We start from the raw sequence: 26,553 nt of genomic DNA on the forward strand, positions 1-26,553 counted from the left end.
GACCTTGTCCCCTCGGAGAGGTAAAAACCGTATAAAGGAACACAAAAAAGATATATATTTTTTGAGATACACAAACATCAGTGTCGACCCGAGGCCTTAGAAAAACCCGATTACTATCTTTTGAGTATGTACTCTTACACGATTTGATTACGCAGTTTTGAGCCATTCTTCATCTTTAATTAAACATAAGTTACTTTAAAGATTTAAGAAAAAACCGCGTTAGCGTCGAGCTAAAGTCGGCCATTTAATCTTAGGCGAAATAGAGTGTTAGTTCACCAGTTTGGCACCGATGGCGTAAATTTTGTTACCAGCCAAACGAAAAGCATGGGCCAAGGCAGGGTTTTATAAAAGTTATAATCGGACAAAATTTCAAAAATCGTTCTAGTTTGTTATCCGATTTCTATGGGTGGTACCAAACGAAACTTTTAGTTTTGTTAGATCATGGGCAAACTACTAGCATATGTAACATAATTACTTATAAGTATGTCACTGTACCTTTATTCCATTCAAAAATCTTCACTAACGTTTTGTTTCACCACGAACCAGTAAAAAGTTGGACTACGTTAGATTTGAACCTTTTTATTCATCCTAGTAATTTTGGGAGTCACACTATTGGCTACTAACATATTTATTTAAGCCAATGGAAAACCTCTAAATTGAGAAGGAATTTTTTGCGTTGGAATTTTAGCCTTTTTAGGCAGCCCAATCATGGACGTTATATAAGCTTATATTACGTCCATGGCCCAATGTAGCTTTATTGAAATTTATAAACTCGCTCGGTTTGTGCGGATGAAGTTAAATAATGAGTAGTTTAGAAAAAGAAAAGGTTCGGTCGTAACTTTGGCTTCACAACGAACGGCGACCGAATGACGTATTTTAAATTGACTAGAGGGTCTCTTGAAAGTCCCTTTAAGTAATAGGTCCGATTGACACACTTTTGGTAATTATGCCACTTTTGGTTTTATGTATAGAAAGTAAATAGTGCACTTTAGATTAAAAATAATAACATCGGGTTTTGAAACTTGGTCAACCAATAACAAAAATATTACGTAAGCATCATAGAAATCGGAGAAATAACTAGAACGATTTTTTTAATATTTCGGTGTGCCTCAATGGAATCATTTGATTATCCCAAAATGCATTGTCTCAATCGAAATTCCTCTGCGGCTTGATAGTCTTATGATGATTATGTAGGCACTCATATAAATAATTATGGAAAAGCGTTACTGATTCATCGGGGTCTTTTTCATTTCCCCTAACATCAGAGTTTAACGCATTACATAACAAGTAACTACTTATTAGAGCAAGCTGTCAATTTAAAGGGCAACGCAAGTGAGCTGGCATTTTTGTGTGCCTATGTATGCAAAGTGCGAAATTTACGGTAAACTCTGCATGATCTCGCCAGTATCGAGTGGGGGTGGAGGGGGTTAAAAAGCACCATGCTTTTTCTTTTCTTGCCACAGAGCTTGCGTTGCCCTTTAATCCGGCATTGTTAGCGCTGTCAAAATTGTCAGCAGTTACAATGCCCTTGAGAACCGCGAAGTCCGAATTACGAGGTGACCGTCGCTATCAATATAAGCGCCGGGTCATTGCCTTTCCCTCTGTTAAGTGTTTAAAATTTTGGTTCATTAATAGAAATCTACCGGTTCATTAATAGAAATCTACCGGTCCACTTTAGGTCACCCCGTGGTCCACATTAGGTCACCCCCCGGTTCACTTTAGGGCATGTGGCCCACAAATGGTCAAATTGCATATATTGAAAAAAATTAAAAATTAAAAATAGTTTCAAGGACGTCCTTTTTTTAACCTAGAATTTCAAAAACGCAACAGTTAAATCAATAGTTATAAAAAAAATTGTTTCTATTTTTACGAATATTACCTTTTAAAATTGAAGTTTTCAAGCGCAACAAAAAAGGTGGTCCAGAATTGGTCACTTTGCCCTACTAGATTTAAAACTAGTTTGTAATTTTCCGAAAAATTTCCGGAATTTTCTGAATTGCGGAAAAATTAAAAAATTTAAACATTACTTTTTATGGGTTTTTATTCTAGACTAGTCTAGAGGTTTAGTTTTACTTTTGGATTCGACAAAATGAGGTGAAAATGCCGCGAAATTTAAATTTGCGAACAAAATTTATCTAATCATGGAATGGAAACCTTTTTTTCAGGAACAATACGGAAAAAATGCCTGTGTAATTTTCCTACTTACAACCCTATTTAAAACCATCACCGTTTTAGTTTTGACAAACCATGTATTTTTCATCATCAAATATACACTTAAAAAGTATTAAAATTAATAAAAATTACAGATCTCGAAATTTCTTTTACAATTATTTTTTAGTCTTTTATCTCTCCATTAAACATTTCTTCCAGAATTGCAACTACCAATTTAATAAAAATCTTACTAAAGGCTCTTTCACATGAGCTAAATTTCGGACCCAGCAAGATGAGTCAACTCGAGTTGAATCAACTAGTTGGTTCGAGTGAAAAAAAGTTGGGCGAGTTGACTACCAAAAGGTAGGCGACTACTGATTCTAAAAGTTGGCTAGTGTGAAAAGGCGTTATGTCTTATCACAAGTTTATAATAAACCCTTTCCAGAGTCTTATTAAGATATCAATATAATATATTTAGTTAAGAATGTTTTTATCAACCAATTTTATAGATTTCCAACCTTGTAATGCATAAAAATATTTAGAGAGGCATTTACTATCACATTTATTATTGAAATTTTGAATAAGGGTATGCATTGCTACATAAAAAAGCCCCACCAAAAATGTAAAAATGCCTAAAGGTGAAAGAATGGGAGGTAAAGTCAAGCAATTAAGGGGGGATGCATCTTTATCCTACTGAAATCTATCGTGGAATTATTATCGTCTATCAGTTTATCACGAGCCATCTATGAATTATCCATTTATTGGATAGATTTTAATTAATATCTCCTACACTATTATATTGTCATATAATTAGGTAGGTGGTAGTGAAAATGTTTTGAACCTCTAACCATAGATGGCTGTTTTGCAACAGAAACATGTTTGAAGCTTTTATTTTAGTTTTAGGATATAATTTAAATAATGAAATGTACATTAAAAGAAGTTAGTAAATTAATAAAATTCCCTTATCCTATAAAAATTATGTAATTTCACAAACTTTTTAAATAACTTTAGTCATTTATTTGCTTTTTTAGAGCTGGACAATAGATATATATTTAAAATTTTACTATTATTAAATAAATTATCTTCATAGACGAAATAACTTACGAAACTTAAAACAATTTCCAACTATTAAGCGTAAATTTGCATATTCCAAATTTGGAATGTATATGTTTTAACATTTTTTTCACATAAATTCAACAGACAAAATACAGTTGAAGTTCGATTGTGCTGTATTTTAGTTTAAAAAATAAGGCTTATTGTACCTAGCTATTATATTTACCAAGTGTTAGTTTACTTTGGCCATAGCTAATCTCTACAAAACATCTCTTCTTTTAATCCCTACATAATGTACCACTGCGAAAGTCAAAAATATTTCTACTATTAATGGCTGTTTGAAGCTTTGGCAAAATTAAGTTTAGTTCGCTAATAGAATAGAAATACTTGCAAGTTAGAATCACAATTATAAGTACATGTAGTGTTAAACCTAAAGGAATGTTTGAGGGGTTAATTTTGGTTCCTAAGAGTTGAGCACTTTAAAATCTATATATATACCTCTAACAATTTCCAAAGATTTGCTTAAGAAAAACATATTGATTGCTTATATATGTTGTGATATGCTTTTCTAATCACTCTACAACATTTAGATATAATTTTAGCAGAACTATTCAATTTTGGTGTCAGGAAATGTCAATTATTTGAAATATGACCTTCTCTATCACATAATTTTCCAAGAGGAAGCCTTACAACACAACAACAACAACAACTGGAATGAACTGATGAACTTTGTCGATGATAGATCTTTCTAGTGCAACACTAGGCAATTTCAAGTGCTCCCTCCTCTTCGAGCTTTGACAGGAACTTCACTACTTTATACTCATCATCAGTCTAAAAATACATTACCATCAAATATTAATATAAGTGTATAGAAACAATATTCCATAAAAAGTTATAAATGGGGAATTAAGATTGAATATAATATTGGAAAGCTAATATATTTTCTTTTCATTCATTCTGTGTTCATTATAAATGCTTCTCAAACTTTTGACAATTAAGTTTTAAGGTTTGGGATTCAATATTTTGCGCTATATTTATTCAATAAAAAAATTTCTTACTTGTTTAGCCATATCAATGAAAGCGAGAAGTTTCTTAATCGCTATAAAAACTCTAAGAGAAAAATTTCAAAGTTTGATCAAAACTAAACGCAGCTCAATTTTATCTATGAAATACCTTCTTCCATCAAGCTTTCTAGCAATCATTTGCAACTGCTGTTTTTGAAATCCACCTTGCTCTTCTAGTACTGCCATTAAATAATCTGGATGGGAAATATTTGGGACATGTAACACCGCAGTGAAAGCTGAGAGCATTTCCATATCTTCTAGAACTTGTTTTCTGCTTGTTGTTACTAACACCAAAAGTTTGTGGTTCTGTGGAAATATAAGCGTTATTGGCCCAACATTTTTTTTAAATTAACACAATACACAAATAAAAATATTATATCAATACTGGTTCAAATAGCTTAGTGTAAAAATAAAATGATATTTATGTCCGCCATAGTCGAAGCCTTTCCAGGCCATTTTGTATTCATTTAATTATTTTGTGTATAGTTACTAATTAGATCTGATCTGAAATCCAAAATAACTAATTTTCAAAAATTGCTAGTAAATTTTGCTGATGCTGAGATTTCATAATTAGTAGGGCTAGGGACAAACCATTAAGGATTCTATAATCAGTTTAACAGAATCCTTTCGATTCTAGTATGGATTTGGATGGATTGAAGGGCAAATATAATGTCATTAACATTTCTGAGGTAAGTTTTTAAAATGTTAACTCCCACTGTTGAATTTAGGTAATTTCCTTAAAATAATTTTTGGAATTATCATATTAAATTTGAAAATTTTAAGTGATTTTCAGTACTTGGTATTTGAAACACATGAATGGATTTAAAAGCTTTTGAAATATTTAAATTGGTTTGAATTATTTATGAACAATAAAAACCACCAAATTTTGTACACATGCCTGGTCTAAGATTTATTTTTGGTTTTCAAAAGTAAAAAATGTATATAATACCTTAGGAGGCTCCTTTTTTAACAGCACCATTAAGGCTTGTAACACTAGGTTGGAATATCTTGGACCAATTGGACCATAATCTATAGAACAGTTTTACTATTAAATCAAATGAAATAGTAAAGTACAAAAATTGTAACTTCTTAGTGTACAATAAGAGTTTTCTTTTGGAAGTAAAAAATGTTGATACTACACAATGATTGACTAAATAGGGAATAACGCATAAAGATAAAATAATGCCTGTACGATCAAACCAAGGTTCTATTCCAAGGAGCTTATAATAGAAGGGGTTAAAGTACCAAACTTTTCCTCCCTACGGAAAACTTCCTAGTACTATCTAATTATAAATCAAGGAGGCAGATTACTATGAATATTATTAGGCCAACCTCAAAATATAATATCATGATTAATATATGCTTAAATAAAACTTCCTTCAAAGAAATTGCCAAAAAGTAATATTTCCGTGAGCCAGGACCTGCAAGGTACTGTTTATAGTGCTTGTGGAAATAATGGAAACTTTTCACCTGGTTAAAAGGGAACACTTGTTGCATACCATACAGGTGAAAAGTTTCCCTTATTTTAACAAACACTATATAAATAGTGAATTGCAGGTCCTGGCTCTTGGAATTATTACTTCTTGAAGATTTCCTTAAAAGCAAAAAATATATAAAAATTATAAGAAATTAGATACATTGAATCTATACAAGGATGTCACAAAAGCCAGAACTGGCATTTTTGACTTGAGTGGAGTACGCATCATTTAAATTTTTTTTGTTAAGGTCAGACTGATCCAATATTATAGAATAAGTGTTTATAAGATGTAGGAAAAGGCTAGTCGAGGTGGAGACCGAAATTATATCTTTTCGAAAAACTCCCCCCCCCCCCCTCCATCTCTCTGGCTTGCTTTCTTCCAAACGCAATTTCATTTTAACCTTCCTCTTTTTTAAAAAGGGTATGGTTTTTTCTCTGAAGTTCTCCTGGCACCCATCCGATGTCTGAAGAGGAGAGATGCCTCCTCTACACTTGCTACGGCTTCCCCCAACCCGTCTATCTTTCCCTTGATTTAACCCCTACGTCTTTTCCCCAGCCACACTGACAACGATATTTAATATCAACTCATTCCAGTGAGAGCTTTGTTTAGTAATTTAAAAGAAATTGTCAAAATTTGAAAAATTAACATTTTTCCCTCTCTCAATTCTTATGCAATGGCAGTTTTCTTATACAGTGAGTTAACTAAAAACGATACAGAGCCAATTACTCAACATGTGTTTTATGTAAGAATTTGAAATTTACAGGTTTCATACAGGGTGCAGGGGGACAAATGTCAATGAAAATTTCAATGACCTTGAACCAGGTCTTCAAGGTCATCATTACCTGAATCTCTGAAGTTTTAAAATTTGTTAAACAAACTAACCGTTAAATTGTAAAACACGGTCCTCATTTATTCCCTCAGTTAATAGAATTTGAGATACAAACAATAGCACGACGCGAGACGTAGCTATGTTTTTAAACAGACATTACTCGTAAAAATAATACCATAAATCTAGGAGGTTGACGAAACAGTTCCTTAGAAACTATAAAGAGCATGCATGAGAAATATGTTTTGTGGCTCATCTACCAGGTGCAGCCAAACATCTCCATGTCCTTCTATTCGTGACTTTCCCTCACCAACGATCGCCTCCGTAACTAATGGTGAAAAAGTACTGAACCAATTTCGCTGATTGCAGAAGTGATGCGTAGCAGCACTATCTAACGTCCAAGTTGCTGTTGAAGTAGATGTGGCCATTGCCGATGCAAAAAATAGCCCTTTCTTTCTGGTTTTTTCTGTTACCTTGCCTTTATTTCGGCATTCACTTGCCCGATGGCCACTTCGACCACATTCATAACATACGCCATTAAACAGCCTTGGCTTTATATTCTTTTCTGACTTGGTGTTTTGTTTCTTTGCTTGGGCTGGGAAAGCGTTTATCGCGATGTCATATGTAGACCCTTTCTGCAACTGTCTTCCCTGCTCAGCTATCAATAGTTTCTTCATTGTAAAGTCCACATCATCCGACTGATATATTTGGTATGATAATGCCTCATATGATTCTGGTAACGTTCCAATCAGTATATATGATATATCGTCGTTGCTTACTGGTCGTCCAGCTGTAACGGGGTGCCTATATGGGAAACCCCGATAGGGCCTAAGCTCGTTTACAGGCTGATGCGGCGTAGGGAAGATGGCGCCACTGGTCTGACGGATTCCTTATCGCCGTTCAAGGGTCAGGCGAGCGCGGCCTTTTCAAGGATATAAAAGGCGGCTGCATCGAGGAATGGGGGAGAATCTGGACTACTCCTGAACGTACCACTTAGACGTAAATTATTCGTTGACTATCGCGTTAAAGTATTAAAGAGAGAATAAAGACCTATTGACTTAAATCGAGTTTTATTCCAATTAATATTATCGAACTCACGTAAGAAACTCCAACAACAACCATCCCCCTACATTTTTGGAGACACCGCCGAGATATCTTTTTTTTGTCTTGGAGTTTTTTATTCCCGCAATGTCTTTCCTATGGCGAATGGGCTGGTTTTAGGGGTTTTTTTTATACAATGTTCTATGTGGGCTATCTTCCGATGGTCTTGGTTTATTTTTAACGGGGTTTATAGGAAGTTTTTAAATGGGGGAAAGGGTTCTTTATAGCCTGTTTTCCGTAATGGGAGATATGGTTGGTGGCGGTTCTTTCTGGGGTCCGTTGGTTTTGGTATTTATTGGTGGGGCAATATTACGGTCAATGGTTGGAGAATTCTGGGTTTATCGACGGGTTAACTTGGAACATTGGTCTTTTCCGGGTCTATCACCATGGATGGGCCGTAGGTACAGGAAAGTACGGAGTTGTGGGAGGGTAGAGGATGGTTTTTCATGGCGGCCTGGCTGGCACACAGGCGGTAGTATTCAGGACGGGTTGGCTATGACCTTTGCGCGGAGGTAAAACTGTCGGGGCGTTGGTGTGGTTGTCGTCGTCTGGGACTGGGGCATGAAGCATTATGATGGTTCTCACCTGGCTCGTCTCGGGGATGGCGCTAGTGGGTTGAGGGAGAGTTTTGGCGACGGTTTCCCTCTGTGGGCACCATCCAACTGGTGGTTGGAAGATTACACCGGGTGGGGGACGTTGGTCGACAGTTCCGTCAACTTCATTGGCGGTCCAGGGAGCGGGGTTTTGGTGATTTCTTATCACGTTGGTAACATACGTACTGGCGGGTTTGGTTCTCTTCTTGGTACCGGACGGGGTATGGCTGCGTTTTCTTTGTTCGGCTCCCTGTGGCAGGGTGGACACCGTAAATCTTCACTTAATGCTAATGCCAACATCGCATAAGCCTTGGACTTCCTTAGCTGGTACTTCTGTTTAGTATCCTCACTAGCTGTAGCAGATGGTGGAGTCTCAGTCCCATTAACCAATTCCCATAAGCCTTTGTTTCTTAAAGACATCTGCTTTTCATATTTCCAATTCTTGAAATTATGCATAGTTAATTTGGCCATTTGCCCAGCAACCAATTCTCCTCCTTCCGCCATCGTTACACAGCTTATCGCCTCTAATTCCTTTACTTCCGCTAAGCCTACTTGAAACCTTGTCTTACGACCCGTTGACGGTGTCTAAAACGTCCACTTGCCAGTCCCCAGCAGAGATGCCATTATTATTGTATGATGTGGCAAGTTATATTAACGACACATTATGAAACATGATTAAACTATTTTATTTAAGGAATTAAATTAAAGAATAACTATTCAATTAGTATCTCGAGAACCATTAGGATTAGGAGAATGGCTCCAATTAGAAAAATGCTCGCCAAGGTAATTTGACTTAAAAAACCTTGGTGAGAATTTTTCTAATTGGAACCATTCTCCTTATCCTAATGGTTCTCGAGATAAATTTTGAATGACCTTCAACTAATGTTTCAAGGTCATCATAAGTTATGAATTACGAACTCCCCCACTTAGTTTAGATTGTCACGACAATTTTTATCTATTAGATCTGGTAGTTTTCGATTTATAAGCCCTTAAATGTCGTGTCTTGATTAGAATACCACACACGACCTTATGGTTTTTGGTCTAACATTTCTCGGCTTCCCATTGGTCAAATTAGATCGGGTCCAAGCTGTTTAGACTTAAAATTAAACGTCAAACATATTTCTAATTGGAACCATTCTTCTAATCCTAATGGTTCTAGAGATAAAATTTGAATGACCTTGAAGACCTGGTTCAAGGTCACTGTAATTTTCATTATCATTTGTCCCCCTGCACATTCTATGTAACCTGCAAATTTCAAATTCTTACCTAAAACACATTTTGACTAATTGGCTCTGTGCCGTTTTTAGTTAATACCCGGTAGAATGTCAACTTCATCGGGGAAGCAAATTTAGTCTTGCACAAATGCATAAGGTTTTAAGCTGTCAGGAGCAAAGCAACAAGCATATAGTAAATTTGTAAACCAAATCATACCTAAAAGTCGTTCAACATTATCAACTACAATGCAACTAAGGGTTGACTTGTAAGCATCATCAAAAACTTTTTTAATCATTTGACACTTTGCTGTTTCAGTGTATCCGACCATCTCATCAGGTGAACATAATTTCACAAAGGGGAAATCTGATCCAATGGCTAGTTTAGCTGCCAAAGCGGATTTCCCACTATTTGGTGGACCTGTAAAAAAAACCCATTGAAATTATCTATTATATAAAAAATCGAAAGAGTGACATATTTGTTAGAACAGCTTATAATACACCACCTTTCAATATTTAACCATTGAATGAAAGAGGGTAAGCTGTAGATATCAATCACTAATAAACTGTCTAAGCAAATATGAAAAGCTATCTCAACATATTTCAAGATGGAAGATTCATATCAATATCTCATCTTAATATTAAAGATGTATGAATATAGAAATTTTGTGAATTAGAAAGATTTAATATTGGGCATTCTATGTCAAATCAACTAACTCAGACCGAATGTTTAGCAAAAACCACTTAGTGGTTGCCAATTAATTAAACCATTTGAAGATATGCCGCTTTATAAACATAAATTATTGTGCTCGCAGATGATGATTGATATTTAAGACAACAATCATGGAAAGTGTGGTAACAGTAGCACCAGTGACAAACCTGGGGAAATGTTTTGGGAGAGTAATTGGGTTAAAAAACCGGGTTGGCAGGTTTAATTTTAGCGGTTTTATTAACTTTGCTACGATTTACTCTAATTTATACCCAATTATTTGTACATTTTCTTACCAAAACACTAACAAACTAAACTAAAAAGTCTTCTTAGCCAAAATATTTGTACTTACGCGAAACTAAAACTTGGTTACTGGCAAGACTTTAGTAATGTTCAAAATCGAAACTAAATTTACAACTACATATTTTAAAGCGATATTGCGGTTCTAAAGTTGTTTAATTCCTGTATACAGTTTAAAATTTTCTTTTCACCATAAATCTCTTAAAAATATTTTCTTTAGGTTGGTGGTTCACAACAATTCCTGTTGAATTTGGTTTTGTTGATTTTACCTAGAATGCCTCTTGACATTTTGTGAAATTTCTGACATTCAGAAACCAAACAGTACGTAATAGTACATCACAATAAAGGTATTTTGAAGGGTTATTCAAATAACAACTTGTATGGGTATTTTGTAACAAAATTAAATTTACGTACACAAACATTTCAGTTTCCTAAACTAAGCTATGTTTTATTTTATTTTATATTTATACCATTCACTAGGAGGTACGAAAATGTACTTTTGATAAAAGTGGAGAAATCTCAAAATGGGTCTAATTTGCAAACCTTTACTAGTTTATGCTAAACCTTAATATTTTACCATGATATTGTCCCTAGTTCACAAGCTTAAAATTTCATAAGGACCAACCAACCCATGGTTGCCTGAGTTGTCAATTTGACTTGAAATAATAAAATAAATTTAATATTCTATTTCAAACTAATTTAGCAATTTATTGGGATATAGGGATTTGCATACCTTCCAAAAGAACACTGACTAATCCTCTAGTGTCAGGAGATTTTGTTAGTTGAATAAATAACTCTCCATCTTCAAGAATTGCAGATATAGGAGGACCCCAAAGTGTTATTCCTTGAGAAACAAGCCTTTGAATATCTTCTAAATTGGTTCCAAAGGCCTTTAATAAGATATTACAAAGTGTTAACCACTGAGCTTCATAACGTTTTTTATATTAAATTTACCGGTTTTATGTCATACTCTAACGCATGCAGAAAGTCTTTCCTTTCAACAACCAGTTTCTCGGTAGCTTTTGGATCAATTTCTACTTTACTGGCAGCCTAAGATAAAATGTCTAGCTTTAAAAGTAAGCACTTCCTTAAAATTGTAACTAGAAAACAAAACCTTAATTAGCTTGTTCATAGCAGTTGACTGTGCTGCACGTACTAGACCTTCTATTTCAGCACCCGAAAAATTTTTGGTTTTGGCAGCTAACTCTTTGATATCAACATCAGGTCCTAGTTTATTAAATTTCCTCATTTGAGCAGTGTGTATATTTAAAATTTGTCCTCTTCCATGCTCGTCAGGCAAACCTAATCACATTAGATCAACAATTTACATTGGCAGTATTTAAATAAAACATTAACTAGTGGTGCAACCAGGGGAGGGGGCCTGGGCCCCATCCAGATTTACATTTTTTACTTACTTCCACAAGCCAACATGCCCCTGCCCTTCAAAAAAATTCTGGGTGCACCACTGACATTAACGATAATGCCCAATTTCTATCAAGAACTCATACATGTAAACATAGAAATCTCAACTTTTTTAAACAGTGTCTCTAATGTTTAAATTTAAAGCAAATTGCTCAACATACTTATTTCCATTTGAACTTCTAATCGTCCAGGTCTCATTAGAGCCTCATCAATCATATCTTTTCTGTTGGTCATTCCTATAACTAATATATTATTTAACGATTCAACTCCATCAATTTTTGATAATAGCTGATTAACTACAGTATCATGAACACCGGTATTGCCAGCCTAAAAATGAATTAACTTATCAGAATGGATCTTGATGTTAAAGCTTGTTATTTATTGGAAACTAACCACAGATCCTCTGGCTTTACAAATGGCATCAATCTCATCAAATATAATTATATGTAGACCACTATTCGGTCCCATCTTTAAAAAATAATACATTAACACAATTATTGAATGCTTGTAAATTTTAAATCCACAAAATATAGAAATAAAAGAAGAAAATAGCAGGAATAATCAGTGATTTAAAAGGAAAAGGCATAATGAAATTATTAAATTATTAGAAGCTATCTAGAAAAGTAGATTGAAGAAAAAACTGGGATGGTTTGAAAATTAACTAGGGCTTTACAAGAAATGTATCCTACTCTTTTTTCTTCTTCCTCCGCATCGGCGAACAACCGTCGGATATTTGCTTCTGATTCACCAACATACTTATCAAGAATCTGTGGTCCATTAACAATCTTGGGCTCTCTGGCATTAAGCATTTGCCCTATTTGACGTGCCATCAAAGTTTTGCCGGTACCAGGTGGTCCGTACAATAAAATTCCACGAACATGTTTTAAGCCTATATATATACATAGTAAAATTAGATAAATATATAGTTTCTGGGGAGATAGTTATCACAAACCTAATTGTTGAATTATCTCGGGTGGAAATACGCGAGAAGCAAATGCTCTTCTAAAAATGGCATTGAATTCTTTATCAAGCCCACCGATTCCCATTTTATTGAAATCCCAATCAGGATTAATAATAGATTGTCTATATTCGGTACTAAAATTCATGTTCCATTAGACAATATTTTAATTATATACATTTTATCATAGCTCAGTAGTAAGGTTAAAATGCATCAGAAAGGAATAGTACAGAAGATTGCACTAAACCGGCTTAGTTTAAATTTTTTGTACCACAATGGATTTTTAAATAAATTAGTCTTCTTTACCATATTGTAATTTATTCCAACAATTAAATCCAAAATGTGGTTTCCTATTTTCATTCGCTTCTTGGAGGCATACTGAAAAATAACTTTCAATTCAGTTAAAAAATACTCTACGTTGGGTTTTTAATGGCATTTAAAAAACCTTACTACTAGCAAATACTACTCAGAAATCTTACCTTTTTGCCCGGCCGATTAAACTAACCATGCTACCCTCAGATCTTTCAAAAACTACCATTGAATTTGGCAAAACGAGGCCAATGTTTGTCTGTTGATAGAAATTACAGCATATAATAATGTACATAGAGAAGACTACAAAATAGAAATATTTTACTGTTTTCGGTTTTTCTCCCTCCTTAAGCTCCATATTTGCAGCTTCAAAAAAAATGAAAAATATAATTGATTATCAAAATATTAAAATCAAGAGCACTAACAATTGTAAGTAGGAACTACCACAAATAAGCGAGCTTCAAATACCAAATTGAATATTAGTTTAAGATCAAATAGTAAAATATTTAAAAATTTGGCCAAACCAGTCGAATAGCCATGTTTAGCTAGAACGGCTTCAAGAAATAATGGTGTCATGCTGCACAGTCAGCTTTCAGGTCTTTTATTGACCAAATTGTTGAGTGTGTTGTAGAATGTTTAAAAAAAGCAAAGTTTAACCATAAGTTAATAATGTCTCTAACAAGGGGAGTACCTGGGGTGTTTATTTCCAATTTTGTTCAAAGTCGGGCATAATGTAGATCTATATGAGGTATGAAATTTCCCAAAAGGAGACGTTGCACTACCCATTTGATTTTCCATGGCAACCAAAAATGTTTTTCACCACTTAAAACAAAAAAATCTCCATTTCCTTATTTTACCCAAAAATTGTTACAATTTTACCCCAAAAATGTTCCAATTTACCCAAACTTGATGAAATTTACCTAAATGTGGTCCAAATTACCCATTTCGTGATTTAAAAAAAATAAAATCCCATGCTTTTTTAAAATGGAGATTTTTTGGTTTTAAGTGGTCAAAAACATTTTTGGTTGCCATGGCAAATCAAATGAGTAGTGCAACGTCTCCTTTTGGGAAAAATTAAATCTCATATAGGTCTACATTACGCCCGACTTTGAACAAAATCGGCAATAAACACCTTGGGTACTCTCCTTGTAAGTAGTCAAATAAGCCTTTTTAAGATGAAATCTCGGTCTAGAAAATGTGATGTCAAAACTTGTCTCCAATAAAAGATTTGAAAACATCTCTGACCCAGCGCATCTGTGCGGTCAAGAATGAAACGATATTGGGCGGGGGGGGGGGGATATTACTAGGTGGCGCTATAGTAAGGTAGAGGGCAAAACGATTTTTCTTCTACCTCTGTGGATCTGCGGGGTGAATACGAAAATTTATCTCTATTTTGACAGTACAGGCTAGCCCTGCACCAAACAGGATTAGAGAAAGGTCGGCTTTGGCAGTTAAATTTTATGTGAAGGCTACATTGATCCACGGTGCAGAGACAGTATAGGTTTATTTGAACAAACATATCCGCAATAGGCAACATAGTCATTGGACTAATTAGAGGTATCACACACTTATGGTAAAACTAAAACTGTAGAAATAAAATACTTCAAATGAATTCATATTCAAAATAGTATTTGGTATTTGAACAGATAACAGGCCCTGTTTTTTCATCCAAAAATATTCAACCAAACTAATTGATTTTTAAATATTCAATTTGGTATATGACATAGCTACAAAACAAATATTTTATACTTAAAAACTAATGTTTAATGGCTTTTTTAATGTATTTAGTGCATAAATTTAGAAAAATCATAATGCCATGTTTAATAACTCATAAAAAGGTAAATAGACAGTAAAAATTACCTTCCATAGATTTAACAGTTAGCTTTAGAAGTTTCTTCTCCTCATACGTGAATGCAAGCTTTTATGGTACGATTATAAAACATTAATTTATAGTACATTGTACTGAACAGAAAAAATATTTTGATTCGGAAAATTATCATAAATATCTTCAGATACAGTATCCACCAGTGAGTTAACCAATTGGGTACTACCATACGTAACATAATAGAATGGCACTTACTGCTAATTTTTTTCTTAAAATAGTGTGTTTTGCCAATGGCCATTTAAATTACAAAGTGGCTAAGGATAGCCAACTATCCATAAGTTGTTACTAGTCTATGGAACTGCCAGATGAAGGTGAAAAGAAAAGGCCTCCATCAATCTTTTTGACCTATAATCAAGGCTTATTGAAAGCAAAAACACCACAATTTTGGCAAAATAATGATCAATTATTGAAATGGAACATATAACTGACTTGCTATGTTTCTGAGACCTAAACACATTTTCACTTGCGTAAACTATCTAGCAGTAGTTTTGCTAACGAAGAGAATTGGGAGTGAAGACATTCCTCTTTCAAAACTTCCGATTTCAAAATTACATATCTAAGTCATATAATTGTAACATTGCAGGTCCTAATGGGAGGGAATTTTCCATAAAAATGCAGACGTAAAATGTAAAAATTGCTGCTTTATAAATTACATTTTTCAAAGGTAAAAGTTTTTATAATTATGTAATGTACTTGCTGACACTATTGCGAAGTTACAAATTTCAAGTGAATATCATTGAAGAAAATTGAATACTTCTCTATGAAATATATATACTTCTGAACGTTTATTGAAGATAATAATAATAATTAGGTTTCTCAGTTTAAAAAAAAATTGTTTCCACAATTAACCGAATCAAAAGAAAATTTTTGAACTTCACGATACAGAAAAAATAAAATCACTTCAACGTACTATTTGCCCAACAGTGAACGCTTGTTTTACAAATTGCATAACAAATTCTGCAGCCATTTTATCAGTATCATAAGGTTCTTGTGTTGTACTATTGGATATAAATGATCAATATAGCAATCAAAGAACAGAACCGAACACTTACGCCTTCCATTAGCATACAAACCTTTTCTTTTCTAAGAAATCAACCTCAAGAGAGATTCTGGCCACATATTGTTTATTCGGATCAAAAGTGTATGGTCTAACTTCAATATGCTGGCCCAAAGACAGCTCAGCCCATTTTCGCTACAAAAAAGTATTTAACCCATGAATGAAATTCAAAGATTAAAGGTTAATTTGTTGATCAGTGATTTACTACGGGCATCAATTTACATAAGGGAATATTAACAATTTCAATCATAGATTTTTCAATGGAATTTATTGGACAGTATATCAAAAGTTGAATAACATATTTTTAAAAGCAAGGACAAATTTACACAACCGAGAACATTCAAGAACCAATTATTTAAATTGTTGGGCCTATAGCTTAAGACAGGTACTACAAATAACCCATTGTTTTCACAACAGTGCCAATTTTTTTGTTTGAGGTAGCTATTAGATTACTATTTTGTATTTAGTCAATCAAACCTCCTCTAAAATTATACATGCCAATGAATCATTATTGAACGTTTTTAAATTTATGGCCCTTTTCTGGTTTGTCATTAATTTTTTTTAATTTTTTTTTGTAACTTATGTCCAAAACCCATACGATAACTTTCTTAAATTTTTATTTGGCCCATCCATATAAAATAAAAGTTAACATATTGAAAACAATTGGAACTAAAATAGAATCCATATTTAAAACAAATATATCAAGAAACCATGAATTGAAACAGAAAATTGAAATTATAACATCGCTTAACTATATGGAAGGTATAAGTGAAAAAAACTAACTGTCAATTAAAAAAGTATAATGTTAATTTAGTATATAAAACTACAAATAATTTAAAAACCAAAATAGTAAAAAATATACCTAAAGCTGAGGAATTAAAACAAACAGGAATAATTTATAAAATTGAAGGTAAAATTTTTTAAATCGTATATAGAACAATCTAAGCGGGAACACCAGACAAAGGTAAAAAAATTAGATAAAACGAATGGTTTGGGAGCCCATATTTTACCAAATAGCGAACATGAAGTGGAATCACCTAAAGTTTTATGTCCCGAGGGAAATTGGAATAAAAGGGTGTTTAAAGAAATGGAACCGGTATATATTAAAAAAAAGGGAATTTTAAATTTAGACAATGAAGTGCATAAAAGGGTCGGGAGATTTTAAAATAAATTAAGAAAAATAATTGTTACTCTAAAAATATTCAGAACTTTTGTATTAAGACGCGGCTGTTGAAGGACCACGGTCCGAAAGTTCGAGTTTTAAATAAAATTTTTATTAAACCATTTAGTAGCAGTTCTTTATAAAAAAGATTTTTAATATTTATAATAAACTATTATATTTGTAATCTGAGGTGCATAAAACAATAATTACCATTGGCATGCTAAAACCCATGTGACCATTTGGCATCCCTTCATACGTTTTCAAAGTAAAAATATACTTGTGATTAGCACCAGTAGTAACTTCCACATGTCTATGGAATACAAGTATGCATATTGATACATTAAAACACTACAAGTTTGAAAATTGTTGGTACATACCCCAATAAGCAAATAGATAACAAAAGGAAGAGGGGTAATATTTTCGGTGAGATTGGTACAGGAATTATTGAACTAAAAAATTTATAGTAGTAGTACCATGTTACACTGTAACACAACCACCTCTCATAAGAGGGGTAATATTTTTGGTGAGATTGGTACAGGAATTAATGAACTAAAAAATTTAAAGTAGTAGTACCATGTTACACTGTAACACAACCACCTCTCATAAATACACCAAAGTTACCTTTTCCCCTGTAAACTTTTGTTAAAAAAAACTATGTAATTGGCATTATAATAGATTTGGTGAGCGTTTTTCTGATTTATGTTTGTAGAAATACAGGGTGTTAACTAAAAAACGATACAGAGCCAATTACTCAAAATGTGTTTTATGTAAGAATTTTAAATTTGCAGGTTACATAGAGGGTGCAGGGGGACAAATGACAATGAAAATTTCAATGACCTTGAACCAGGTCTTCAAGGTCATTCAAATTTTATCTCTAGAACCATTATGATTAGAAGAATGGTTCCAATTAGAAATGTGTTCTACGTTTAATTTTAAGTCAAACCAGCTTTGACCCGATCTAATTTGACCAATGGGAAGCCGAGAAATGTTAGACCAAAAAGCATTAGGTCGTGTGTAATCAAGACAAGAAATTTAAGGGCTTATAAATCGAAAACTACCATATCTAATGGATCAGAATTGTCCTGACACTCTAAACTGAGTGGGGAAGTTCGAAATTTGTAACTTATGATGACCTTGAAACATTTGTTCAAGGTCATTCAAAATTTATCTCGAGAACCATTAGGATTAGGAGAATGGTTCCAATTAGAAAAATGTCCGCCAAGGTTTTTTAAGTCAAATTACCTATTACCCGAGGTAAATAAACCAATATAACTCCAAAATAAATGTTAATTTATTGATTTAAGACGTACCAAGTATTTTTATTAACTTTTTTAGTTTAAATGTTTTAAACACCAAAGAAACTAAATAAGTAATTGAAATAAATAAGCAACTAATAAACGTAAGAATTATTTACAAATAATTTAAATAAATAAATAATGTAAAAACTGAAGATTAACTTTCAAATAATAATGAACATAACAATGATTATGTGATGATTCAAGCTCCCTTAAATTCTAGACTTATTTTATGAAGTGTTCAAAAATACCTTCATTGGCTACTACGCATGCTTGCGCTCGTGTATTAGTTGCTTATTTATTTCAATTACTTATTTAGTTTCATTTGTGTTGAAAACATTTTAACTAAAAGAAGTTAATAAAAATCCTTGGTACGTCTTAAATCAATTAATTAACGTTTATTTTGGAGTTTTATTGGTTTATTTACCTCGGGTAAAAGGTAACTTGACTAAAAAACCTTAACGGGCATTTTTCTAATTGGAACCATTCTCCTAATACTAATGGTTCTCGAGATAAATTTTGAATGACATTGAACTAATGTTTCAAGGTCATCATAAGTTACAAATTACTAACTCCTCCACTCAGTTTAGAGTTTCATGACAATTTTGATCCATTAGATCTGGTAGTTCGATTTATAAGCCCTTAAATGTCGTGTCTTGATTAGAATACCACACACGACCTAATGGTTTTGGTCTAACATTTCTCGGCTTCCCATTGGTCAAATTAGATCGGGTCCAAGCTGTTAAGACTTAAAATTAAAAGTAGAACACATTTCTAATTGGAACCATTCTTCTAATCCTAATGGTTCTCGACATAAAATTTTAATAACCTTGAAGACCTTGTTCAAGGTCATTGAAATTTTCATTGCCATTTGTCCCCCTGCACCCTCGATGTAACCTGAAAATTTCAAATTCTTACATAAAGCCCATTTTGAGTAATTGACTCTGTATCGTTTTTTAGTTAACACCCTGTATATTAGAGTTCACACAAGTGTGCGCTTCATTCGAGTTGGAAGATATAAGATTTAGGAAACCAATGAGATACCGGGGCTGACATGTTTTGGGGGGACCTATCTTGCTTTACGAGCATGAGCGAAATTCGGAGCAACACTAAAAATTGCCCTAAGTATAAATAAATACATTCTTGATAAAAATTAAAGCTAAATATTAAGTTCAATAATTACAATTATAAGTAGGTTTTAAAAGGTCCACAGAATCATTTGAAAATTTTAGGTTGAATTTCCTTACCTTGTAGCAACAGATCTGACCAATCAAACTTTTTTTATCTACTTAGGCTAAAATATTGAATTAAAACAATAGCAATGTTAATGACCTTATTTTGTCGGGTGGAAATTCCTTGTCATTCACAACTGCACAGTTCGTTAATGATAAAGAGTCTGATGGACACTTGGCAACTTTCATTTTCTGAAAAAAAATTACATTAAATTGTGCCAAAATAAAACCAAAAACAACCACCTAAGTTACAGCTTTAGATACAAATTTTAAAACAGCTGTAGTTTGCATTAAAACCAACTCATTATAGAGATTGTACTTGAATCTAATCCAGAAGGTAAGGGATGTCCAGGGTTTCATAAATGACCAAGTCAATTTTTGCCAAAATTTTATAAAATATTTTTTTAAACGTTATTTCTACTCCAGTTGAGTTAAGAAAGTATCACATCAATTCAACAATCTCAACCTGTTAATTTGCTCAGCAAAAAATGAGCTAAATGTTCTACTGTTCATTAATTTTTCAGTAAAAAACATATTATTTTGAATATGCATTTAATAAACTTGTTTTCAGGGTTTTCTCTTCCTACCCTGACACCGATTAAAATCTAACACCTACAATCCCTAACTCAATATAGGATACTATACAAGTATTATTTCTAGGTTAAAAAAAGTCTCGCAAATCTCTTATTTAAGCCGATTCCCAAACATTTACTCTTAACTTTTCTATCAGTGTGTGGGCCAATTCGTAATTTAGTAGTGAAGGATTTGCAAAGAACAGAATAAAAGTTTAGGCCAGCGGTTCCCAAAAGGTGTTCCACGGAGCTCTGGGGTTCCGAGAATATGCAGCGCGGCCATCTTTGTTTGTGTCAAGAGTCTTTTAAGATAAGTAAAAAAATTAGTTGAATTTCCAAAACCTCCCATGGGTGCACCACTGGTCCCTAAGCTGTTAATATCATCTCCATGAATAAAAGATTTAGAATATCTTGAAAATGTTGAAGTGTATATATTTATTATTTTATCTTATGCTAGACATTTTCATGCATGACATAAAAATTAAATGTGCTTTGGCAGGTTCCAATGGTCCCTCAAAAATGTTAAAATTGCTCTACATAGGGATATTTATAAACAATACTTTACAACATAATGGTTTAATAAAGTCAACACTTTTATAAACAAAATGTTAATTTACGCTTAAGTACCCGCACATAAATATGATGTATATCCCCCAACTTAGCAGAAACCTGTGAAGATACATGTTTCAAGTAATTAACATTAGCAATATCATAATATGGACATTTCTTGTTATACAGGGTGTTAACTAAAACGATACAGAGCCAATTACTCAAAATGTGTTTTATGTAAGAATTTGAAATTTGCAGGTTACATAGAGGGTGCAGGGGGACAAATGACAATGAAAATTTCAATGACCTTGAAGCAGGTCTTCAAGGTCATTCAATTTTTATCTCAAGAACCATAAGGGTTAGAAGAATGGTCCCAATTAGAAATGTGTTCTACGGTTAATGTTAAGTATAAACAGCTTTGACCCGATCTAATTTGACCAATGGGAAGCCGATAAATGATAGACCAAAAACCATTAGGTCGTGTGTGGTATTCCAATCAAGACACGACATTTAAGGGCTTATAAATCTAAAACTTTCAGGTCTAATGGATCAAAATTGTCGTGAAACTCTAAACTGAGTCTAGGAGTTCGAAATTTGTAACTTATGATGACCTTGAAACATTAGTTCAAGGTCATTCAAAATTTATCTGGAGAACCATTAGGATAAGGAGAATGGTCCCAATTAGAAAAATGTCCGCCAAGGTTTTTTAAGTCAAATTACCTATTACCCGAGGTAAATAAACCAATATAACTCCAAAATAAATGTTAATTAATTGATTTAAGACGTACCAAGTATTTTTATTAACTTTTTTAGTTTAAATATTTTAAACACAAAATAAACTATATAAATAAGTAATTGAAATAAATAAGCAACAAATAAACGTTAGAATTATTTACAAATAATTTAAATAAATAATGAAAAAACTAAAGATTAACTTTCAAATAATAATGAACATAACAATGATAATGTAATGTTTTAAGCTCCCTTAAATTCTTGACTTATTTTATGAAGTGTTCAAAAATACCTCCATTGGCTACTACGCATGGTTGCGCTCGTGCATTAGTTGCTTATTTATTTCAATTACTTATTTAGTTTCATTTGTGTTGAAAACATTTTAACTAAAAAAATTTAATAAAAATACTTGGTACGTCTTAAATCTTTTAACTATCGTTTATTTTGGAGTTTTATTGGTAAATTTACCTTGGGTTAAAGATAATTTGGCTTAAAAAACCTTGGCTGGCATTTTTTTATTTGGAACCATTCTCCTAATCCTAATGGTTCTCGAGATAAATTTTGAATGACCTTGAACTAATGTTCCAAGGTCATCATAAGTTACAAATCCATTATATTTGGTAGTTTTTGATTTCCCTTACCAAAAAATAAGTTGTATTTCAGTTTGTATTTAGTTTGTATACACATTATTAGTTGATATTGAGTTGGTATTAAGTAGGCTCAAGTTGTCAGCATATTTCAAGTTACTATTAAAGGGGTAATAAGTTGTTATTCAGTTGGTAGGAAAATACTGCTTTTGCTAAGTTTATAATTAGTTGGTTTTTAGTAGTCAGGAAATTACATAATATTTTTAAGTTGGTTTTTAGATGTTTCCCTAGTAGGATTTAAGTTGCTTTTAAGTAGTTAAATGTAAATGTTGATTCTGGTTTAGTTGGAAATAAGTTGATTAATAAAGAGGATTTAAGTTATTTTTAAGTAGGCATTTGTCCCAAATACAAACTGAAAACCAAGTTGAAATACAAGTTGTCCTAAGTGGTTTTTAGCCAACTTATTTTTTGGTAAGGGTTATAAGCCCTTAAATGTCGTGTCTTGAATAGAATACCACACACGACCTAATGGTTTTTGGTCTAACATTTCTGGGCTTCGCATTGGTCAAATTAGATCGGGTCAAAGCTGTTTAGACTTAAAATTAAACGTAGAACACATTTTTAATTGGAATCATTCTTCTAATCCTAATGGTTCCAGAGATAAAATTTGAATGACCTTGGAGAACTGTTTCAAGGTCATTGAAATTTTCATTGACACTTGTCCCCCTGCACCCTCTATGTAACCTGCCAATTTCAAATTCTTACATAAAACACATTTTGAGTAATTGGCTCTGTATCGTTTTTTAGTTAACACCCTGTATACACTTCTAATGTTATTAACAATAAATTCATTATTCGATATTGTTTTCATAAATAAATTTTGAAATTTGCATCATTTTTAGCTTTGAATATTAAAGAACATTTCCAATAAATTTTATTTAATTATTTTTTAATGCATTAATTGATTGTTTACAAAAATATTTCTAAAATGTTTTTTTAATGTCTATAATTAAATAAAATTTCACTATCTGCGTGAGACTTGGAGTATTTCTTCAAGATTTACCTGATTTTTTATGTACCGGTAGGATCCTAATTTATATTTGGTTAATCCATTAGAAGCCGGCATTTTCAAGAGGAGGGCCCCTAGCGGCTTTCAGAATGGGCTGGGACTTGGAATGTAATTTTCATAGACATCTAAAATAAATAGACGTACAATTCCGTAAAGATAAAAGAGGCACATTTTCCTTCATAACGAAGGTATGTGCCCAGGGAACCTCCAGTCATTCAAAACCCTCCAAAAACAAATAAAACAGTAGCTTTGTTGTAACATGCACTAAACTGCACGAGGCAATTGATTCATAGCGCTTGGGACAGGGTTAAATTCAGTTTATTCACATGCGCTAATATTTAAAATAAATACAAATAATAACCAGCTTTCTGCTTTAACCCAATTTGGATTGTACATTTAAATATGCAATAGATGTCTATGATTAGTTAGTTCATTTTCAGCAAATTTAATTTGGGGAAATAGGTGAGCTACTTAAATTTAGCTCTTTGAATTTTTCATAAACCACATAAGGCTTGCACAGATCTTCTGAATTATAGCACTCTGATGTTAAAATTGCACCTTGGTTTGACAGATTTATGCCATTTTAAAAATGATTTTGTCCCCTTGTATCTTTCTGGTTGAAAAGTAAGAGGTACAGTAACAATCTTAAGTATTATATCTTTATTTGAAAGTGGTATAAGCAGGAATTTGGTTTGGAGAGGGGTAAAAATGACAAAAATATTGTTCATACAACCATACATTTGGTGCTGCCGAACGCCACTGTTATTTTGCAATAATTTATAGTAATAGGCCTTGTAACTCCCTGTATTCTTACTTATATGCTTACCATCTTTAAGAATTCGGTACTTTCATTATAAGTGAAATGTCATTATACTTTTTCAAATTCAAAGTCAGCTTTAAATGGATTTTCAAGGTAGACCATTTAACTGAAGCCCTAAATTCTCGTCCACAATAACTTGGTGCACCTCCATGTTGTTACATTTCAACACTATTCCTCCATAGAAAATAACTTGCTAATTTTTGAAAGTTATGATAATGCTACAAATGTGATTTTATGAACTGGTAAAAGTTGCTAGGTTTAAGTTGCAATTGAATTTTTTTTCCGTTCCATTAGCCTAATTAATGATGTTGAGATACAAAGAGGTGAGATACATGGGGTGGGAAAGTCACCAATTTGAGTCAAGATGATACAATTAAAACTTTGGAGTAAGGCAGTAAACACTGGCAATCCTAACTCCATATAACCCTGCTTAATCACGCCTATTTGTCACCATGATGCAGTCATATTTTGATGAAGGGGAAAAAAACCCATGTCTTGATTAACCTTTGTCTGATTCCATGTGAAACATTTTCATTTCGTAGACAGCATATTTTTCAGTTTAGCCTAGAAAAGTCACTGAAATCTTTTGGATCCAACATTCTAATTAAACTTTCCAAGGGACATAGCTGCTGATAAAACCTATCTAGCAAAAACAAGTCAATACCACCCCATCGTCTATTAAATCACTAAAAAGCATATAGCCGTTATTAAAAAATTTAATTATTAGGCAATCTGTTCAAAAATAAAATATTAAAATAAATAATGTAAAAATTTCAAAAACCACTTACAAAAACTGACATTTTGGGCCTTGGGATGAAGCAACGCAGTAAACGCACAATTCACAGCCAGTTCACAACAGTGAAGAAATCGTCTGCTACGCGTTTTGAACCAGGCTGCCAAAGAGTTTTTTTTTTTTTTATTCAAGGAAGAAAGGGCTGATTAAGTCTGAGAAGACCGCGAGCCCGGCGAAACACCATCTGATTAATCAGGGCGAGATATGTGTAACGGCCACGCCAACGGGGGGATACGTGGGGACAGGGGTGGGGACACCCGTGGCGGAAGTATTCCGACCACCCGCTGGGGAATTGGTAGTCGTCCTCACACGACCATCCACAAACTCTGCCTCCCGGACGCCTGGGATTACAGGAGTGAGCCACTACTCCCGGCTCTGCCAAAGAGTTAATAAACAATTAAACACTGTCTTGCCGAAAAAAATAGTATTTCCAGCTAGGAGGATTCAAGCTAACCGAGTTTTCATATTCCTAGTTTTCAGCGGTCTGAGAAAAGAATTCCCGATAGACGAAGTTCTCCCAGCAATTCTTCACAAATTTTAATTTCACATTTTTTGCCTTTGTTTTTAAGTATTAAAATGTAATTACTCCACATTCGTTCTCTTATTGCTTTAATTTTATTTTGTACCTGTTCATAACATTCTAATTTCTATTTCTATGGTATCGAAGGGCAACGATTTGAAACTTAACTAGCTTTCAGTGCCAAGGCTTAGTGATAAATTTAGTTTAAAAAATTTGAATACACATTTTTCTGATTGTACGAAAATAGGTAAGAATATTAATAATAAATTCCTTTATTTATGATTATGAAGTAATTTTGTTAAAGTACAGGTATTGTTCTAAGAATCACGAGTCATTTTCTTCGCCGGTTTAATGTGGATGGAGTCAACGACAATCGCCTGTCTCCTAATTGGCTCAAGTGATTACGTAAGACGCAAAAGGCACCGCCCATTTTAGCCCCAGATGGTAGAAAGGGTAATGAAATAGTTCGATATTCAGGGTTGAAATGAATACATTCATGGTATTATGGCTTTTTGAGCAGTAGCTCTCTTGCAAATAAATAAATATTCTTCTTAAAACATAAAGATAAAAGTAAATGTTGATAATTAAGCTAGTAAATATCCAATTATTATTTTAAGTAGGTCCAGAGAAGACGAAAGAAATACGACGTGTTTAAATTAGAAAAAAAATATTCCCAATTAGCACATGTTCAGATTAACCAACTTTGGGATACGTTAATTATTCAATTTCAAAGCCTTCATAGACGAATCACTCTAGCAACTTTGAAATCAGACGTATACATGTAGATGCATTTTAGAGCTGTAGTTCGATTGGGTAAAATGCGGCAAATCTAAATGGCGGGGCCTATAAGAAAAAAAAACATTTAATACTATCAGACAGTGCATTTTAGTATGTTTCGTTTGAATGCCTATTGAAACCTTTCCCTTTGGGAGCAAACTCGGTGATAAACATCTAATTAGTAGGTACCCAAATACCTAGGAAGTGAATTGATACCCAGGGCCATACGGAGACATTTCTGGCCACTGGTCCTTCTAACTTAAATTTTCAATTGAAGGGCAAAGCGATGGGCCCTTAATAAGCTGCATGCAGCTTGTGGGCCCTTTTC

General features: G+C 33.2%; 1 protein-coding gene across 6 annotated transcripts; it reads right to left on the reverse strand.

Moving 5' to 3' along the window:
• Positions 1–2,244: 2,244 nt before the first annotated feature.
• On the reverse strand, positions 2,245–25,056 carry LOC149947902 (vesicle-fusing ATPase 2-like). 6 transcript variants are annotated; one of them, XR_016480355.1, is made up of 22 exons: positions 24,924–25,023; positions 23,310–23,440; positions 19,907–19,998; positions 17,490–17,589; positions 16,134–16,252; positions 15,971–16,058; positions 15,036–15,093; positions 13,501–13,541; positions 13,346–13,434; positions 12,861–13,003; positions 12,598–12,797; positions 12,302–12,376; positions 12,070–12,235; positions 11,601–11,788; positions 11,441–11,536; positions 11,220–11,376; positions 9,698–9,898; positions 5,218–5,297; positions 4,378–4,574; positions 4,263–4,314; positions 3,703–4,035; positions 2,245–3,634 (listed from the first exon to the last, which is right to left on the reverse strand). XR_016480355.1 is itself a non-coding variant. In XM_090172114.1 (21 exons), exons 2-21 carry the CDS (start codon positions 23,370–23,372, stop codon positions 3,964–3,966), a joined length of 2,277 nt encoding a protein of 758 aa, XP_090028240.1. In that variant the 5' UTR covers positions 23,373–23,440; positions 24,924–25,023; the 3' UTR covers positions 2,246–3,963. The 6 variants fall into 6 exon arrangements, 3 of the variants coding, with proteins under 3 accessions (XP_090028242.1, XP_090028240.1, XP_090028241.1); XR_016480356.1 differs by having other exon boundaries at positions 2,246–3,504; XR_016480357.1 differs by having other exon boundaries at positions 3,132–3,512; positions 3,885–4,035; positions 24,924–25,024.
• Between the last annotated feature and the right edge of the window lie 1,497 nt (positions 25,057–26,553).

This window comes from Leiobunum rupestre, chromosome 4 (genome assembly GCF_980474605.1).
Source record: "Leiobunum rupestre chromosome 4, qqLeiRupe1.1.hap1, whole genome shotgun sequence".
NCBI classification, from domain to species: domain Eukaryota; kingdom Metazoa; phylum Arthropoda; class Arachnida; order Opiliones; family Sclerosomatidae; genus Leiobunum; species Leiobunum rupestre.